Genomic DNA, 15368 nt, shown 5'->3' on the forward strand with positions numbered 1-15368 from the left:
TGAGTAATTGTTAGTCTTTTCACCCTTGCAGGAAGCCCTTTCCGTGTGCCAGTGAAGGAAGTTGTGGATCCTAGCAAAGTGAAGTGTTCAGGTCCCGGTTTGGGGGCTGGTGTGAGAGCACATGTCCCACAGACCTTCACTGTAGACTGTAGCAAGGCTGGACTTGCACCATTGGAAGTGTTGGTACAAGGACCATCAGGTAAAGAAGAAAAAAACATGAAACATACTGCAAAAGTAATAAAAGAAGATTTTTACAGAAACAAAATATTAGCTGATCTCTCTTGTTGTAGGTCTTGCAGAGCCAGTTGATGTAAGAGATAATGGTGATGGAACTCACACAGTAAACTACACCCCAGCTTCAGATGGACCATACACTGTATCCGTTAAATATGCAGACCAGGAAGTACCAAGGAGGTAAGATTGTCACAATTCTTGAACATAGCCTGTGCTTTGTAATACTGTAAAAAAAATTAAGTGCAACAGCTACAACTAAATCCTTTTTAATTATTAGCCCCTTTAAGATCAAAGTGTTGCCAACCCATGATGCAAGCAAAGTACGTGCTAGCGGCCCAGGTCTCAACTCAGCTGGTATACCAGCCAGCTTGCCTGTGGAATTTACCATTGATGCCCGGGATGCTGGTGAGGGGCTGCTTACTGTTCAGATTCTGGTAAGAACATCTTACGTCCTTGTTTACAGCACTTCCTAAATGAACAACATGATTACTTCACCAAAAGGGAAGTTTCACTTACTAACTCTATAAAGAAATGTATGCTTTCAGATTAATAACTATGTATACTTTGCCAATAATAGCTTAAAACATTGCTTATCTAGAAACTCTAGCCTTGTCCTTATGGTATATTTATAAAAACAAGTGACCCCTAGTATGCTTCTCGAGCAGCTGAAAGATTTGTACATCCCGTTAGAATGAGCTCATTCATATTTAGGGTTTGCTGAGAACTGAAAGAAAATCACCATCTAGTGGTAGAATGGAGACATTGGAGTTAGTTTACTAAAGGCAAATAAACTGTTCACTTTGTGAGTAAAGATGCACCTTGCAAGGAAATTTTCCCTAGACCAGAAAGAATGACTTCTGACTTCCATCATCCAATCATGTGTAAACAAAAATGCTGTTTTTTACGTTTTCCTTGCACGCGAATAGGTATTCTTTGCAAAATAATACTTCTCCACATTCCCCAAGCTCTAGGGAATATTCCCATTCAAAGTGCGAATTCCCCTGCAAAGGTAATAGCCTATTTTCCTTTAGAAAATCAACCCTATTGTTCAGCGAGTTATGTATAAGTATTATTTAAACACACATATATGTAAAAATAATATGCAATAATTGTTATTGTATTAGACAATGTAATATATTTTAGACAAATTCATCAGCATATGTAAAATATTACTATTTCAATGCAAAGGTCACTCTAGATGCAGCCATGCAAAATAAATGTCTCCATCAATAGGCAAAGAGAGGTATTAATACTGTAATTTAATACCGCTTCAAAAAAGCAGGCATTTTGAGAGGTTTTGGTGATGTCATATCTGATATATACAAGTAAATCAAAGAAATACTGATAGCTCAAATTAAATTAAATAGGTGGGAATGTAATGGAGAAGTTGGAACTCAGTATAAGCATTAATCCTCAGCAAACTGTCACCATCTGGCAAGGGTAAAATATTCACACAGGCATTAATGAGTCACACAGCTCTGTCATATGATATTCTACTGACAGAAAGCGTACCTTTCCATGTTTAGGACATGACTGGAAAAGTTAGAGAGACACTGATTTGTTTTATTCAGTAAGGTAAAGAGCAATGAGCAAAATGCAATAACTCGGAACAGCCAATCAGCAATATGCTTTAATTTAATAAACTGGAAGCTGGTGCTTGCAATGTGTAAGTACACTCCACATACACTCCATGCTCCATCCCTTCCCATTCATACTGCTTTGCTGAATAAGCCAGTAACAGTTCTGGTAACTTGGGTTGGGAAAGTTAAGATTTATTTATTAGATAATTGAAGCTAGTACTATTCAATTTAATTTTATTAGTGCTTTTGCAAACCATATGCACTTGTTAGATTTCCACATCACTGGCCATTTTTTAAAGAATACGATAAAGCATGGAGCTGCCAATCAAGACTCGGTTCACTTTTACAGAGATAAGAAAAAGATAACATTTGCTGGTTACTATTAACAGTGGTCCTATTTTCCCTGCATTGCAAGGTTTATAAATAAGAATTAGTGATATAAATGGGAAGCACAGTGGCTAAATGGTTAGCACTTCTGCCTGGCAGTACAAGGGTCGTTAGTTCGAATCCCAGCCACGGCACCACCTGCCTGGAGTCTGCATGTTCTCCCTGTGCCCGTGTGGGTTTCCTCTGGGTACTCCAGTTTCCTCCCACACTCCAAAGACATGCTGGTAGGTTAATTGGTTCCTGTCTAAATTGGCCCTACTATTTGTATGTATGAATGTGAGTTAGGGACCTTAGATTGTACACCCCTTGAGGGTTAGGGATTGATGTGAACGTGCAATATATATATGTAAAACGTTGCGTAAATTGATGGCGCTATATAAGTACCTGTAATAAATAAATAAAGACCAAGTTGTGTATATAATTCAAATATTATCCAGAAAATATGTCCAGTTTTGACCATAGACATGACATTTCATGACACATACTTTATCTTTTAGGACCCAGAAGGAAAGCCAAAGAAAGCCAATATTCGTGGAAATGGTGATGGTACCTACACAGTATCCTATGTACCAGACATGGCAGGAAGATACACTATTACAATTAAGTATGGCGGAGATGAAATTCCCTACTCTCCTTTCCGTATTCTTGCAGTACCTACTGGAGATGCCAGCAAGTGTTTAGTGACAGGTGAGAGGCGGTATAGCTTTTGTTTTTAGAACTTTGTGAACTGAGGGTTTAATTTTTACATTTGCAATGTCTAATAAAATTCTTGTATTCATTTTTGTTTCCACAGTGTCTATTGGTGGGCATGGATCAGGTGAGCCATTTACAAAGCATATTTATTAACTCTGAGAATATCTACAGTCTAAACAATAGCCATAGTCAATTTATTGGTTTCCTTAAAACCAGTCTGAAGGTTTGATAATTTTGCATATGAACAGTTCCGTTGTTTCAGACTAGCAACTGACATCCCTTCTCTTGGCCATTAGGAGCTTGTCTTGGACCAACCATTCAGATCGGGGAAGAAACTGTCATTACAGTAGATGCTAAAGCTGCAGGAAAGGGAAAAGTGACCTGCAAGGTATCCACACCTGATGGAGCAGAGCTTGACGTGGATGTAGTGGAAAACCAAGATGGCACTTTTGATATTTACTACACAGCACCAGAACCTGGGAAGTATGTCATCACCATCCGCTTTGGTGGGGAACAGATTCCCAACAGTCCGTTCCATGTGCTGGTAAGTTTCCAATACAAAGCAAGAAATATTCTGTGATACAGCACTCCCCATGTAATCAGACCTTTCCTTTTCATGTATTTAATGTCTTCCCTCCCTTTTGCCAGGCTTGTGATACCATTCCCATCATAGAGGAACCATGTGACACTGTGCAGTTACAACAGCCCTATGCTGCACACCTTCCTGGCTATCCAACTCACTGGGTATAAAACAGAGATATCCCTGCAATTATACTGCCCTGTCACTTTAAAACTTTAAAATCTCCACTTTATTTCATTTTCTCTATGCAGCTCATTTCACTGCTTCTTCCTCTATTAAAACCCAATATTCCTATGTTTAATACATTTAGCCTCGGTATCAAAGAAACGTAGTCCTTGTAAAAGTTACATTTTTCACAGCAATGCAAAATTACCCAAAAACGAAAAGCACAGTTGGCTGAACCATCTGTATTTTGTTTTTAGGTTAATCCTGTATGGTACAGGGAGCTTATTTTATCACCAACCTGTTTAGCACTGGATGTCCCATATCAATGATCTAGGGGGATTAGGACACAGGAAGGGAAGTAACTCCCTAATGTAACATTGAGTTTACAGACAGCTTTACTCCTCCATTTTACATTGCTCTTTTAATAATCTTTTCATGTTTATTATTAGAACTCTGCTTACTATTATTACTCAGTCTTTTTTTCCAGCATATGTTTTCCTCTGTCTAGATTTAACTATTTGCTATAAAATGAGTTATCTTTGCTATCCTTTTGCATTTACTCATGCCTTTATACTTTAGCACTGCTTCACGTTTGTGTTTTAATTGTTTGACTAAATTCTTGTGGTTTTCTGATCTCTGTAGGCTACAGAGGAGCCAGTTGTTCCAGTAGATAATTTGGACACCATGCTTAGGCCATTCAACCTGGTCATTCCTTTCACTGTGCAGAAAGGAGAAATTACAGGTACGATCCTTGCAGTACAGCACATTCTAGACCATTTTACACCAACTGTTTTTTCAATTGTTATACTGCTCAGAAAAACAAATTTATACTACTGCTTACATTCAGCAATGGGTTCTTTATATCTATGCTTTGGTGCCATGGTGCGTGCAGTCGTATGTTCTGAAACCCACACACCATATACAGCATTATGTACTCACATAAGGTGTAGTTAGACCACACTGAACCTGCACATTGAAAATTGCAGGTCTGTTTGTTCTGCAGAATTCAGCAGTAATTTAGTCCACACAGTCCACATCTTATTACTCTTACAAATTACGCACGAAACACCATTTACATTTTTTAAATTTTAACAAGTAGTTCATAGATGATGAAATTATGGTTGAACTTGTGATTTTAATCAATTTGAATGCAGCCAAATTTCCTATTACATTTAAATTAGCACAAAATTTTTTTTTTTTTTTCGTGATACTTTCAAGGTACTTGCATACACCAGTGTTCATTCCACACATCACATATCAGTTGTTCTTAGGCGTTATTTGTTCTACTATACCAGTATTTGTCAACCTTTTTTCAGTCAAGGCACCCTTTGAAATTCTCCAAAACCTTGAGGCACCCTTTAAAATTCTGCACAATCTTGATGCACCCATTACAGAATGTAAAAAAACTAAACTAATATTTTGGCACAACTCAACTTTAGAGGTGATTTATTCTTCCGAAGCAAATACACTGTTGCACACTGGTACTGGCTAGTATTCCATTGTTTCTCTTTTCCCTCAGTTTCTCTCTCTTACTCAGCTAATGTGACCCCAGTGTTGATGGAGAGGGGCAGGGGAGGGGCAAACAGGGATGCTGTGCTGGTGCCTGATGTTCTTCTTATGACAGTATTGGTTGTTATGTCACCTGTAGCTAGAAGGTTGTAATGGTGCACAATGAAAACCTGTGTGTTTGAGTAACTAAAAGGCAGGCTTGATCCACCCGCTGACTTGTATACAATTCTTTGGGCAATTTATAGACATTTTGCCAAGACACCCCTGAAAAAACATGAAGGCACCCCAGGGTGCCTGGGTACCCTGGTTGAAAAAGGCTGTACTATACTAATAGCTTGTCTTCCTTTGCTTCTGAATTTAGGGGAAGTCCGTATGCCTTCTGGCAAGACTGCTAGGCCCAATATTACTGATAACAAGGATGGAACCGTTACTGTTAAGTTTGCTCCAGTGGAGAAAGGATTACATGAGATGGATATAAAGTATGATGGAAATCACATTCCAGGTAACTTATTTCATGTATAACCAGTAGAGTATCTGTGTGACCCTGAGTTACAGATGTTTTATCATTACATTGGTAGATTATTTTAGATTGTTAGCCCTTAATGGTAGGGTTCTCATTTTTGGTCATGTCATTGTGTATTTTGTAATATTATTGATATAGCCTCTATATGTCCTCACTCTCTTTGGCATGGGAGAAAATTTGAAAGCTATATCATTTCACTTAAACAAATAAACATAATAGTGATGTGCTTTCAATATAACAAAGTGTCACTTTATCATATTGAAAGCTCTTCACCATTTATTTGATTTAAGTTTATTTAGCACATTGTGGTGAGTGCATAGTGAGGTGGGAGCTGCTTTCTTATCTTATTTTATTATTTATTAATAGCGCTGACGCCGCTGAGGTTTATTTTAATTTTATTTCACTATTAGTTTTGATATTACTTATGAAGTATTTCAGTATGATTCCTAAATAATGCACATCTACATATATTAAATATTACTGGGCCGATTAAAGAAAGGAGTAGATGATGTTTACACAATAAATTGTGTAAATATTTAATTAAATTATCCATTCAATTGAAAAGCACATGTCTGTTCACTTTAATTATCAAATTATGTGCAGAAGAAATAAGTAAACATGAATTTGCTTTTCATGTGATTAGATAATTAAAGTGAATTTTCACACAATTTTTTGCATGAAGATTCCCAACTCACTTAGTAAATCAACTTTTAAGTATAACACAAGTCAAATCCACCATGTTGATGATACAAATGCCATATTTGGAACATTTTGTCAAACTAGGCATTATAGTAATGTTATAAACATAAACTGTCATTCTATTTTCAGGCAGCCCACTGCAGTTTTACGTAGATGCCATTAACAGCAGACATGTGAGTGCCTATGGACCAGGGCTTAGTCATGGAATGGTAAACAAGCCAGCCACTTTCACTATTGTCACTAAGGATGCTGGAGAAGGTATATTTTTTTATATTGGTGTCTGCTAGTTTTTTCTTTAGTGACCTTTTGTTATCAAGATGTGACCTTTGAAGTATAAAAAATTAATTGAAATTCTTTAAACTCTTTTGAGGTGGCTTATCACTGGCTGTGGAGGGTCCCTCAAAGGCTGAAATCACCTGCAAAGACAACAAAGATGGTACCTGCACAGTGTCTTACTTGCCCACAGCTCCTGGAGACTACAACATAATTGTACGCTTTGATGACAAGCATATTCCAGGCAGTCCTTTCACAGCTAAGATAACTGGTGAGCTAATAAAGATATTAGGGAATTAAAAAAAAAATTGTAGGCATAACATATTTCATTTAAAATTTTTGACACATGGTAAAAAGCTCTGTATAGAAACCAGTCAGTTTCCAGGTTTTATTGTCAAAGCCTAATTGAACAAGCTGAAGTTAGAAGCTGATTGGCTACCATGCACACCTGCGCCAGATTCTGAGTGTACCAGTTTTAGTAAATCCCCCCCAAAGTTATTAGTGGGGAGTTCCTAAATATTTCAGTTACCACACTGTCCCTTTCTTCCTTACCAGGTGATGATTCCATGAGGACTTCTCAACTCAACGTGGGAACTTCAACAGATGTGTCCCTCAAAATCACAGAGACAGATCTGAGCCAGCTTACTGCCAGTATCAGAGCTCCATCTGGTATTGAAGAGCCCTGTTTGCTCAAGAGGCTGCCAAACAGGCACATTGGTAGGTGAACATGGAGGGAAATTGAGAACCAAATTTCAGTTGTGTTACTTAAAGTGGAACTTTAATTAGAAAATAAATTTTGCTAGATCACTGCATGCTGGCTCCTTTTGCAGGTATAGCTATGTAAAACATTAAATATAAGTACCTATACTGTTTAAAAGCCAGTAATACACGGTCTCATCCTTCTTTGCACATGCTCATTTCCATTTTTAGGCACTGTGTTGACTTTCTGAGGTCGATCTGCTGATATTCTGAAGATCAAAGTGGAACTAAACCTATTGATTTAACAGTTAAAAAAAAAACAGTTACATTCCCGGAATGCCAGGAATGCTGTCAAATTCATTTGTGTTCTCAACCAAACTGTCAAACCATCAAATGACTGGTGTTATAATTGATCATATGTGCAGCACCATGGCAGTTGCAGATCAAACAGATGGCAGCTTCCCTGGCTGAAAAGGATAGGAGGGTTTAGTTCTACTTTAATTGCTGCTCGGGGCTTCAACAAAATGGCAGCCTCCAGCAAGAAGAAACAGGAACAATGCTGGAGGAAATTTACAACGCACACTAATTTTGTTAGCATAATTATTCATGTGGAATATATGTTCCTTGCTAACGAACATTACTTTTTATCAATTGTTATGAGTAAAGTTCCGCTTTAAGGAATTGCATTAGTTCCATTGGAATCTCACATGTGCCTTGCCTTATTTTTGAAAACCACAGAGATATAGTTTAAGTAACATCAACAATTCATCATAGTACATTATATATATTGGGTAATCCTCTTTAACTGCTGTGTCTCTCCTACTGCAGGAATCTCCTTCACCCCAAAAGAAGTTGGAGAACATGTGGTGAGCGTGAAGAAAAATGGAAAACATGTCACTAATAGTCCATTCAAGATAATGGTTGGACAATCTGAGATTGGAGATGCAAGTAGAGTGAAAGTATCAGGAAAGGGATTGCTGGAGGGTATCACTTTTGAGGTGTCTGAGTTCATAGTGGACACCAGGAATGCAGGTATATATACACTTATATTTTTATAAATACTTAAATTATTTTTTTCACTACTTCATTTCTGTTACTCATCTGTTTGTGGTGACTGCATCTGACTCTCGTTCCTAGGATACGGAGGTTTAGGGTTATCCATTGAAGGTCCAAGCAAAGTGGATATAAACTGTGAGGACGTGGAAGATGGAACATGTAAAGTGTCTTATTGTCCAACTGAGCCTGGCACATACATTATAAATATCAAGTTTGCAGAGAAGCATGTACCAGGTTAGTGTGCAGTGCTACATACATTTGTCACATCATTTTATTCATCTCAGTAACTTAAACTGAAGCTAAATCCCTCTTTGCCCTAAATGAGTACCGGGGCCACATAACATCTTCTCATCAACAATGCTTCACATGCTATGAAAAATTAGGAGCATTGAAGTCCCTTATACGTTTACTATAACCAAGCTCCGATTGGTAAAAAAAAAGGTGGAAAAAGCAAGCCGTTTTTAAGAAGGGACCAAAATGGCCTTGAGCCCTAGAATACTTTAATGTTGTCTGCAAAATTTTAAGAGCACAAAAAACAAAATGATTTCCAACCACCACATACCTGGAATATCCAAACAGAAAAAAACATATTAGTTACTTTTAAAAAATATTTAGACTGGTCGGGTAACTAAGGTAATATTTTACTACCATGTGTTATTTCCTAATTCCTATTATCAAAAATTACTTTTCAGTTTATTATTGGTTTTATCAAACTGATCAGCTGAATTACTGCAGGAACTTTACATTATATTTTTTTTGCAGTATTTTGAATCCTAAATTATGACACCTTAAAATATTTTTTGGCTGATAATAATTTTGAGTTTCCATAAGGTGTCTATTGCAGAGAACAGAAAAATAGCAATTCCATTCATGAGAAATAAAGACTTGTAGTGATAATCTATGTCAGTTGTTATGACAACAAGTAACTCTCACCTAGCCAACATTTTTTAAGTGGATTTATAATTTTGATAAGAAAAATTAGCATATAATAAAATAACTAAGGTACCTCAAATAATTCATACAGTGAACTGGCCCTACTGTGTATATTAAAACAATTTATATGGGGAAATCTAGTCCTAAATTCTTATTTTTTTTCAATATATATATATAAAAAGTCTATACACTTACACTGGAGTCTTGTGTAATTTACAGGAAGCCCATTTATGGTAAAGGTGACCGGAGAAGGACGTATAAAGGAAAGTATTACAAGAAGACGCCAGGCCCCATCCATTGCAAGCATTGGCAGCACATGTGACCTCAATTTGAAGATTCCAGGTATATAGACATGGAACCCAAGAAACCAGTTACCAGTAAGGCAGATCCAGTTGGCTGTGTCAAAACTCTTTGACTATATGAAAAAAGCACATATGTGATGTTGCACACAAACTGTTAGAAACAGCATACTAATTCAAATTGCAATTTATACTTAAAAGCAAATGAATAAAGTGAGTTCATATATAATAGTCTGCACTAAATGGATTATTTGTTGATTGATATTATTTTCTAAAGGCAACTGGTTCCAGATGGTCTCAGCCCAAGAACGCCTCACTCGAACATTCACCCGCAGCAGTCACACATATACACGTACTGAACGTACAGAGATCAGTAAGACCCGTGGTGGTGAAACAAAGAGAGAAGTACGTGTGGAGGAGTCAACACAGGTTGGCGGTGATCCTTTCCACAATGTCTTTGGTGACTTCCTGGGCCGTGAGAGTCTGGGCTCTTTTGGAAGCATTACACGCCAAGAAGGTGAAAGAAGCATTCTCTACTACAACACTCTTCTTTTATATTGTATGAAAGAAGGATTTCTTAATCAAATTTTATTTTTCTTCCAGGTGAACCAGGAGTCCAGGAAATGACAGCACAAGTGACTAGTCCCTCTGGAAAGACAGCAGATGCAGAGATTATTGATGGGGAAGATAGCACATACAGTGTGCGCTTTGTCCCACAGGAGATGGGAGCTCACACCGTTAGTGTCAAGTATAGAGGCCAGCATGTCCCAGGAAGTCCTTTTCAGTTTACAGTTGGACCCATGGGTGAAGGTGGTGCCCACAAGGTCAGGGCAGGAGGCACTGGTTTGGAAAGGGGAGTTGCAGGTGTTCCAGGTAAGAAGTAATCATTTAAACACAGACATAAACATAATATATTAAGCTCTTAAACATTTTGCATGTTCCCGGTGAATTAACACTTTTAATCCCCACAGCTGAATTCAGCATATGGACTCGAGAAGCTGGTGCTGGTGGTCTGTCCATTGCAGTAGAAGGTCCAAGTAAAGCAGAGATCTCTTTTGAAGATCGCAAGGATGGATCTTGTGGCGTGTCCTACATTGTGCAGGAAGCTGGTGAGTGCATTCATTTTAGCAGTAAATTGAATCATTTTAAGGTTCTGGGATTTTAAAAGCATTTACTAACTACATTGTGAGACAACTGTCACATAAATCTCATGTGTAATTTTTTCTTAGTTCCTTAAGCAAAGTTGGCATTACAGTAACAGTAAGAAGTATTGCATTTTGTTAAGTTGTATTTAACAATGCAATTCCATAAGGTACATGCTATAATTGACAATTATTCCTTATATGGTTACCCAGGTGACTATGAGGTGTCCATTAAATTTAATGATGAACACATCCCTGACAGCCCCTTTGTGGTACCAGTGGCCTCACGTTCTGATGATGCTCGCAGATTGACTGTTACCAGCCTACAGGTAAAGAGCTTAACTGTTAATCTATCTGGTAATTCTCTGTGCAATATTTATTTTTCAAAAGAATAGTTTTAGTTTACATTTTTATTCATTGCCTTTGATAGTATAGTATCTTTGATAGAGAAACTGTCCTTGAGTATTTTATTTAAATGATGAAATATTTGAACTGTTCTGTACATATTACTTTAGTTTCAATAAACGGTGTTATCCCACAGGAGACAGGACTAAAGGTAAACCAACCAGCTTCATTTGCAGTGCAGTTGAATGGGGCTCGTGGAGTGATTGATGCCAAAGTGCACACACCATCTGGCGTGGTGGAGGAGTGCTATGTGTCTGAAGTGGATAGCGGTAAGTGAAGAGACTCAAAAATACAATAGTAACTTTAAAAAAATTTCAATAATTTCACTTGTATCACCACAACGTTTCTACTATTCTGCCTTAGATAAATACTCAATCCGTTTCATTCCTCGTGAAAATGGGGTGCACTCCATTGATGTAAAATTTAATGGGCGCCATATACCTGGCAGTCCTTTCAAGATCCGTGTAGGAGAACAGAGTCAGGCTGGTGATCCAGGTCTTGTTACAGCATATGGACCAGGCCTTGAAGGTGGAGTCACAGGTGAGAGCCACGAGTCCATTTATATAACTAACTCATGTTAATATCTTTTGTGAGTGATTTGGATGAAAAATCCATAGTTTTTACACAAAGTCATTCAATTTTCTACTGAATAGTAAATCATGCTAAAGATGTAACATGCACTTTTTGTAGCTGTGCTCTAACAAGCAAGCTTCTTAATTTCTGTGACAATTCTGCCTTATAACATTCATGTGTAGATTAGTAGCTAACAAAAAGCCCTCTTTTAACTTTTCCTTTTTAACAACCTTTGAAGCTACCCATCATAACACCATGCATTCAATGACAGCTATAACATAAGTGGTGAATGAGACACCATAAAAAGTTCTTTGCTACTCATACAGACAGGAGCCCTAACCATGTCTTCCCTACCTTACACAGGGAGACCCTCTGAATTTATAGTCAGCACCTTGAACGCTGGGGCTGGCTCTTTGTCAATGACAATTGATGGGCCTTCCAAGGTGAAGTTGGATTGCCAAGATTCTTCTGAGGGCTATAAAGTCTCATATACTCCCATGGCACCTGGAAACTACCTAATAACCATCAAATATGGAGGACCCCAACATATAGTGGGAAGTCCTTTCAAGGCCAGGGTGACTGGTGAGTTAGAGAAATCCAAAGTACAATGTGATGAAATAAAATTCAAATAAAACTGGTTCTTGCAGGTTTAGATGGAACATTTCTTTGAAAGAAGATGAGTAGCCTTATTTAAGTCTGCAATCTATCATCTGACATTTCATCTTTCCTTCCCAACAGGTGCTCGGCTATCAGGTGGTCATAGTCTCCATGAAACATCTACAGTACTGGTGGAAACAGTCACCAAATCTTCAGCTTCTGTAGGAGGTTATGGTATGGCAGTACCTAAATTTGCATCTGATGCCTCCAAAGTGGTGTCCCGGGGCCCTGGACTTTCAAAGGCATTTGTAGGTCAGAAGAACACTTTTACTGTAGACTGCAGTAAAGCAGGTAAGAGAGAAATCCTTAAAATGGTGTGTAAAATTGTATTTGTACTTAGATTATTTGGATGTATATGTATGTTTCTTCTTTCTCAATGTATAAAGTAACTTTTATCAAATCAGTAAAGGACGAAATGAAGAGTTTTATTTTCTGACAGTAAATGCTATGTGATAGTCTTTTCAATATTATGTGCACAGTTTCTAAAGAATCCATACCTGCCAATAATAAATTGTCTGTAATTTAGCTGGGTTCCACAAGGATGGATCCAAAAGTGTTCCTTTCCCAAAATAGGCACGGTTGGGGATGATTTTGCAAGGAATGGTAAGGAAGGGTATTAGGTTCTATGACAGTGAACTTTATGTTCAGAATTGTTTATAGGGTATGACAGCAGGCTATATATACAGAAGAGATGTACAGAATGTATGAGAGCAGATTATATGTACAGGAGAGGCATGAAGAGGATATGACAGTGGGTAATAAATGCCGAAGACAAGATACAGAATGTGTATGACAGAAGACAGTACATATAGGAGAGAAGTGCTGAGGATATGACATTGGGCAGTATGTGCCAGAGGGAAGAGAGGAGGGTATAACAGTGGACAAAATGTGCAGGAAAGGAGGGTCAGAGAATATGATGGCAATTTGCTTTTTGTTTGATTGTATTGGGTACTATCACACAGTTTGATGTTTTTCTAAAATGTTTATTATTGATATCACACAGGTACCAACATGCTGATGGTTGGTGTCCATGGGCCAAAGACACCATGTGAGGAAGTTTATGTGAAGCACATGGGAAATCGATTGTACAATGTGACCTATACAGTAAAGGACAAAGGAGACTACATCCTTATTGTCAAGTGGGGAGACCAGAATGTTCCAGGAAGTCCTTTCCAAGTTTCAGTCCCTTGAGAGACTGCACTACAGCCAATTACCCTAAAGGCCTCTCAAAAAGCCTAATTATTCGCCAATGAAGGACAGACTTTACCCTTTTTATGCAAATGCACTGATTTAAAAAAACTGTTATAGCATAAATTCACTAAGTGCCTTTGTCTGTCCAAATTAAGGACTTTCCCATAAAATGATGACACGAAAAACGCTGGGTGTAGGGAGAAGGGATGCAAGTGTGCACATCAGCCACCATGTCCTTTCTGCCTTTTACATAATGTTCCTTTATATTATGGTTGGTGTTTTATTTTCTAAAGTTGCTACCTGTTGTGTTTTATATGCGCTTTATTTGTTTTGTATTTTTATTTCAGGGGAGGGGTATTTTAGGGGTGAGAGGTATCAGAGGTCATAGGGTCAGTGTACAGAAGCTGTAGGGTCAGTGGTGACTACTGTGTGTATTGGTATTTTCTGCAGTACATTTATTGGTCTTTCTGTTATATTGTCATTACAGTTATGGGTCAGTTCTTCACCACTATTTTCGTTTTTCTAATCATGCAATAATTTTTAATACAAATGTCCAACCAACCTTAGTTCACTTCCCAACTTCTCCCCAATCCCCAAGGAATTTGATTAATTTAGGGGTGGGCCTAACAACATATCAACATTAGATATTCAAATTTGGGGAGTTCCACTGCAGAATCACACATGCACTAATACAAGCTTCTCTTGCGTTCCTTTCTTCCAAAGAAATTGGAAAACCCTCAAATGTTTATTTTTTGTCCACATTTGTTGTGGGTAAGTACCCTTGATATACTCAAGACCAAGGTACGCTTTGTAGGTTTAAAGCTGCTCGTATCACTGAATTTTCAGTCCACTGAAGTCAATATGGAATCTTTAAAACTATTTCAGCTTACAGTAAGTTGAAAGTTATGACGTTTTGAAACTCTTTTTCTTCTGCACATTTCGACTCTTTGACCTCTGACCTGTCCAGTCTCTAAAGAATATGACTGGTTGTCATAGCACTGTTATAAGGGCGGAGCCAATATCACATGGTGCTTTACCATGTGACTGCATTTTATAGATATTTTATATGCATCAAATTTATTATTAAAAAGTTTGTTTGTTACAAATGTTCCAACTGGTGCGTATAAAGAAAATAAAGATGTATTGCTAAAGTGGTTATGTGTACAGTGATTTATTCTCAAGAGTAGAGTTTTATTTTTAATTTGGGTTTTATTAGAACAAATCTGTCACATAATTACATTGTTGAAGAGTCTATAGAAACCATGCAGAAAATCTATTTTACATCTATGCTGCTCTTGTTGAGTAATCAGGAGTGAATAGTCAGTGATTCTTAATATTATTATTATACAGGATTTATATACAGTAGATAGTGCCAACAGTTTTGCAGTGTTTTGGAGGGAGACATTACAGTTACAATTAGGAATCAGAGGGCCATGCTTATTAGTGCTTACAATCTAAAAGGAAGAGTCACGTGATAAAAAAAGTACTAACTGTGGGGATGAGCTGAGAAAGTAAAAGTATAGTTTATTAGCTGGAGGCAGGATAAGCCTCTCTAAAAAGATGGGTTTTCAGAGATAGAGTAGGAGTAGGACAGAGTAGGAGATAGTTGGACAGATTGTGTAAGGAGTTCCAGAGGATGGGAGAGGCTCTGGAGAATTTCTGGCGCTGTGCTACTTTAACTGACAATTGCACGGCTATACAATGCTGCACCCAAATTAAATTTATGTAATTTTTTCCCACCAATAGAGCTTTCTTTCGGTGGTATTTGAT

At 37.7% G+C, this 15368-nt stretch overlaps 1 protein-coding gene across 4 annotated transcripts in view; it reads left to right on the top strand.

The window, feature by feature from the left end:
- Positions 1-14752, top strand: part of FLNC (filamin C) — an 82915-nt gene extending 68163 nt beyond the window's left edge. For 2 of the 4 annotated variants that reach the window (XM_089676946.1, XM_089676948.1), the window contains 24 exons: positions 32-199; positions 291-414; positions 512-668; positions 2699-2888; positions 2995-3018; positions 3191-3438; positions 3543-3638; positions 4282-4381; positions 5510-5650; positions 6500-6628; positions 6741-6914; positions 7199-7360; positions 8171-8374; positions 8480-8632; positions 9551-9673; positions 9908-10147; positions 10234-10503; positions 10602-10739; positions 10986-11101; positions 11314-11446; positions 11541-11717; positions 12114-12332; positions 12489-12698; positions 13411-14752. In XM_089676946.1, the coding sequence (XP_089533072.1) occupies positions 32-199; positions 291-414; positions 512-668; positions 2699-2888; positions 2995-3018; positions 3191-3438; positions 3543-3638; positions 4282-4381; positions 5510-5650; positions 6500-6628; positions 6741-6914; positions 7199-7360; positions 8171-8374; positions 8480-8632; positions 9551-9673; positions 9908-10147; positions 10234-10503; positions 10602-10739; positions 10986-11101; positions 11314-11446; positions 11541-11717; positions 12114-12332; positions 12489-12698; positions 13411-13598 (3884 nt within the window). In that variant the 3' untranslated portion in view covers positions 13599-14752. The remainder of the gene's footprint in view (positions 1-31; positions 200-290; positions 415-511; positions 669-2698; positions 2889-2994; positions 3019-3190; positions 3439-3542; positions 3639-4281; positions 4382-5509; positions 5651-6499; positions 6629-6740; positions 6915-7198; positions 7361-8170; positions 8375-8479; positions 8633-9550; positions 9674-9907; positions 10148-10233; positions 10504-10601; positions 10740-10985; positions 11102-11313; positions 11447-11540; positions 11718-12113; positions 12333-12488; positions 12699-13410) is intronic. The other 2 variants (XM_089676947.1, XM_089676949.1) reach the window with 1 other exon arrangement.
- Positions 14753-15368: the final 616 nt, after the last annotated feature.

The sequence above is a fragment of the Staurois parvus genome, unplaced genomic scaffold, assembly GCF_062004578.1.
Source record: "Staurois parvus isolate SC_StPar_1 unplaced genomic scaffold, SC_StPar_1.0 ptg000175l, whole genome shotgun sequence".
Lineage (NCBI taxonomy): Eukaryota > Metazoa > Chordata > Amphibia > Anura > Ranidae > Staurois > Staurois parvus.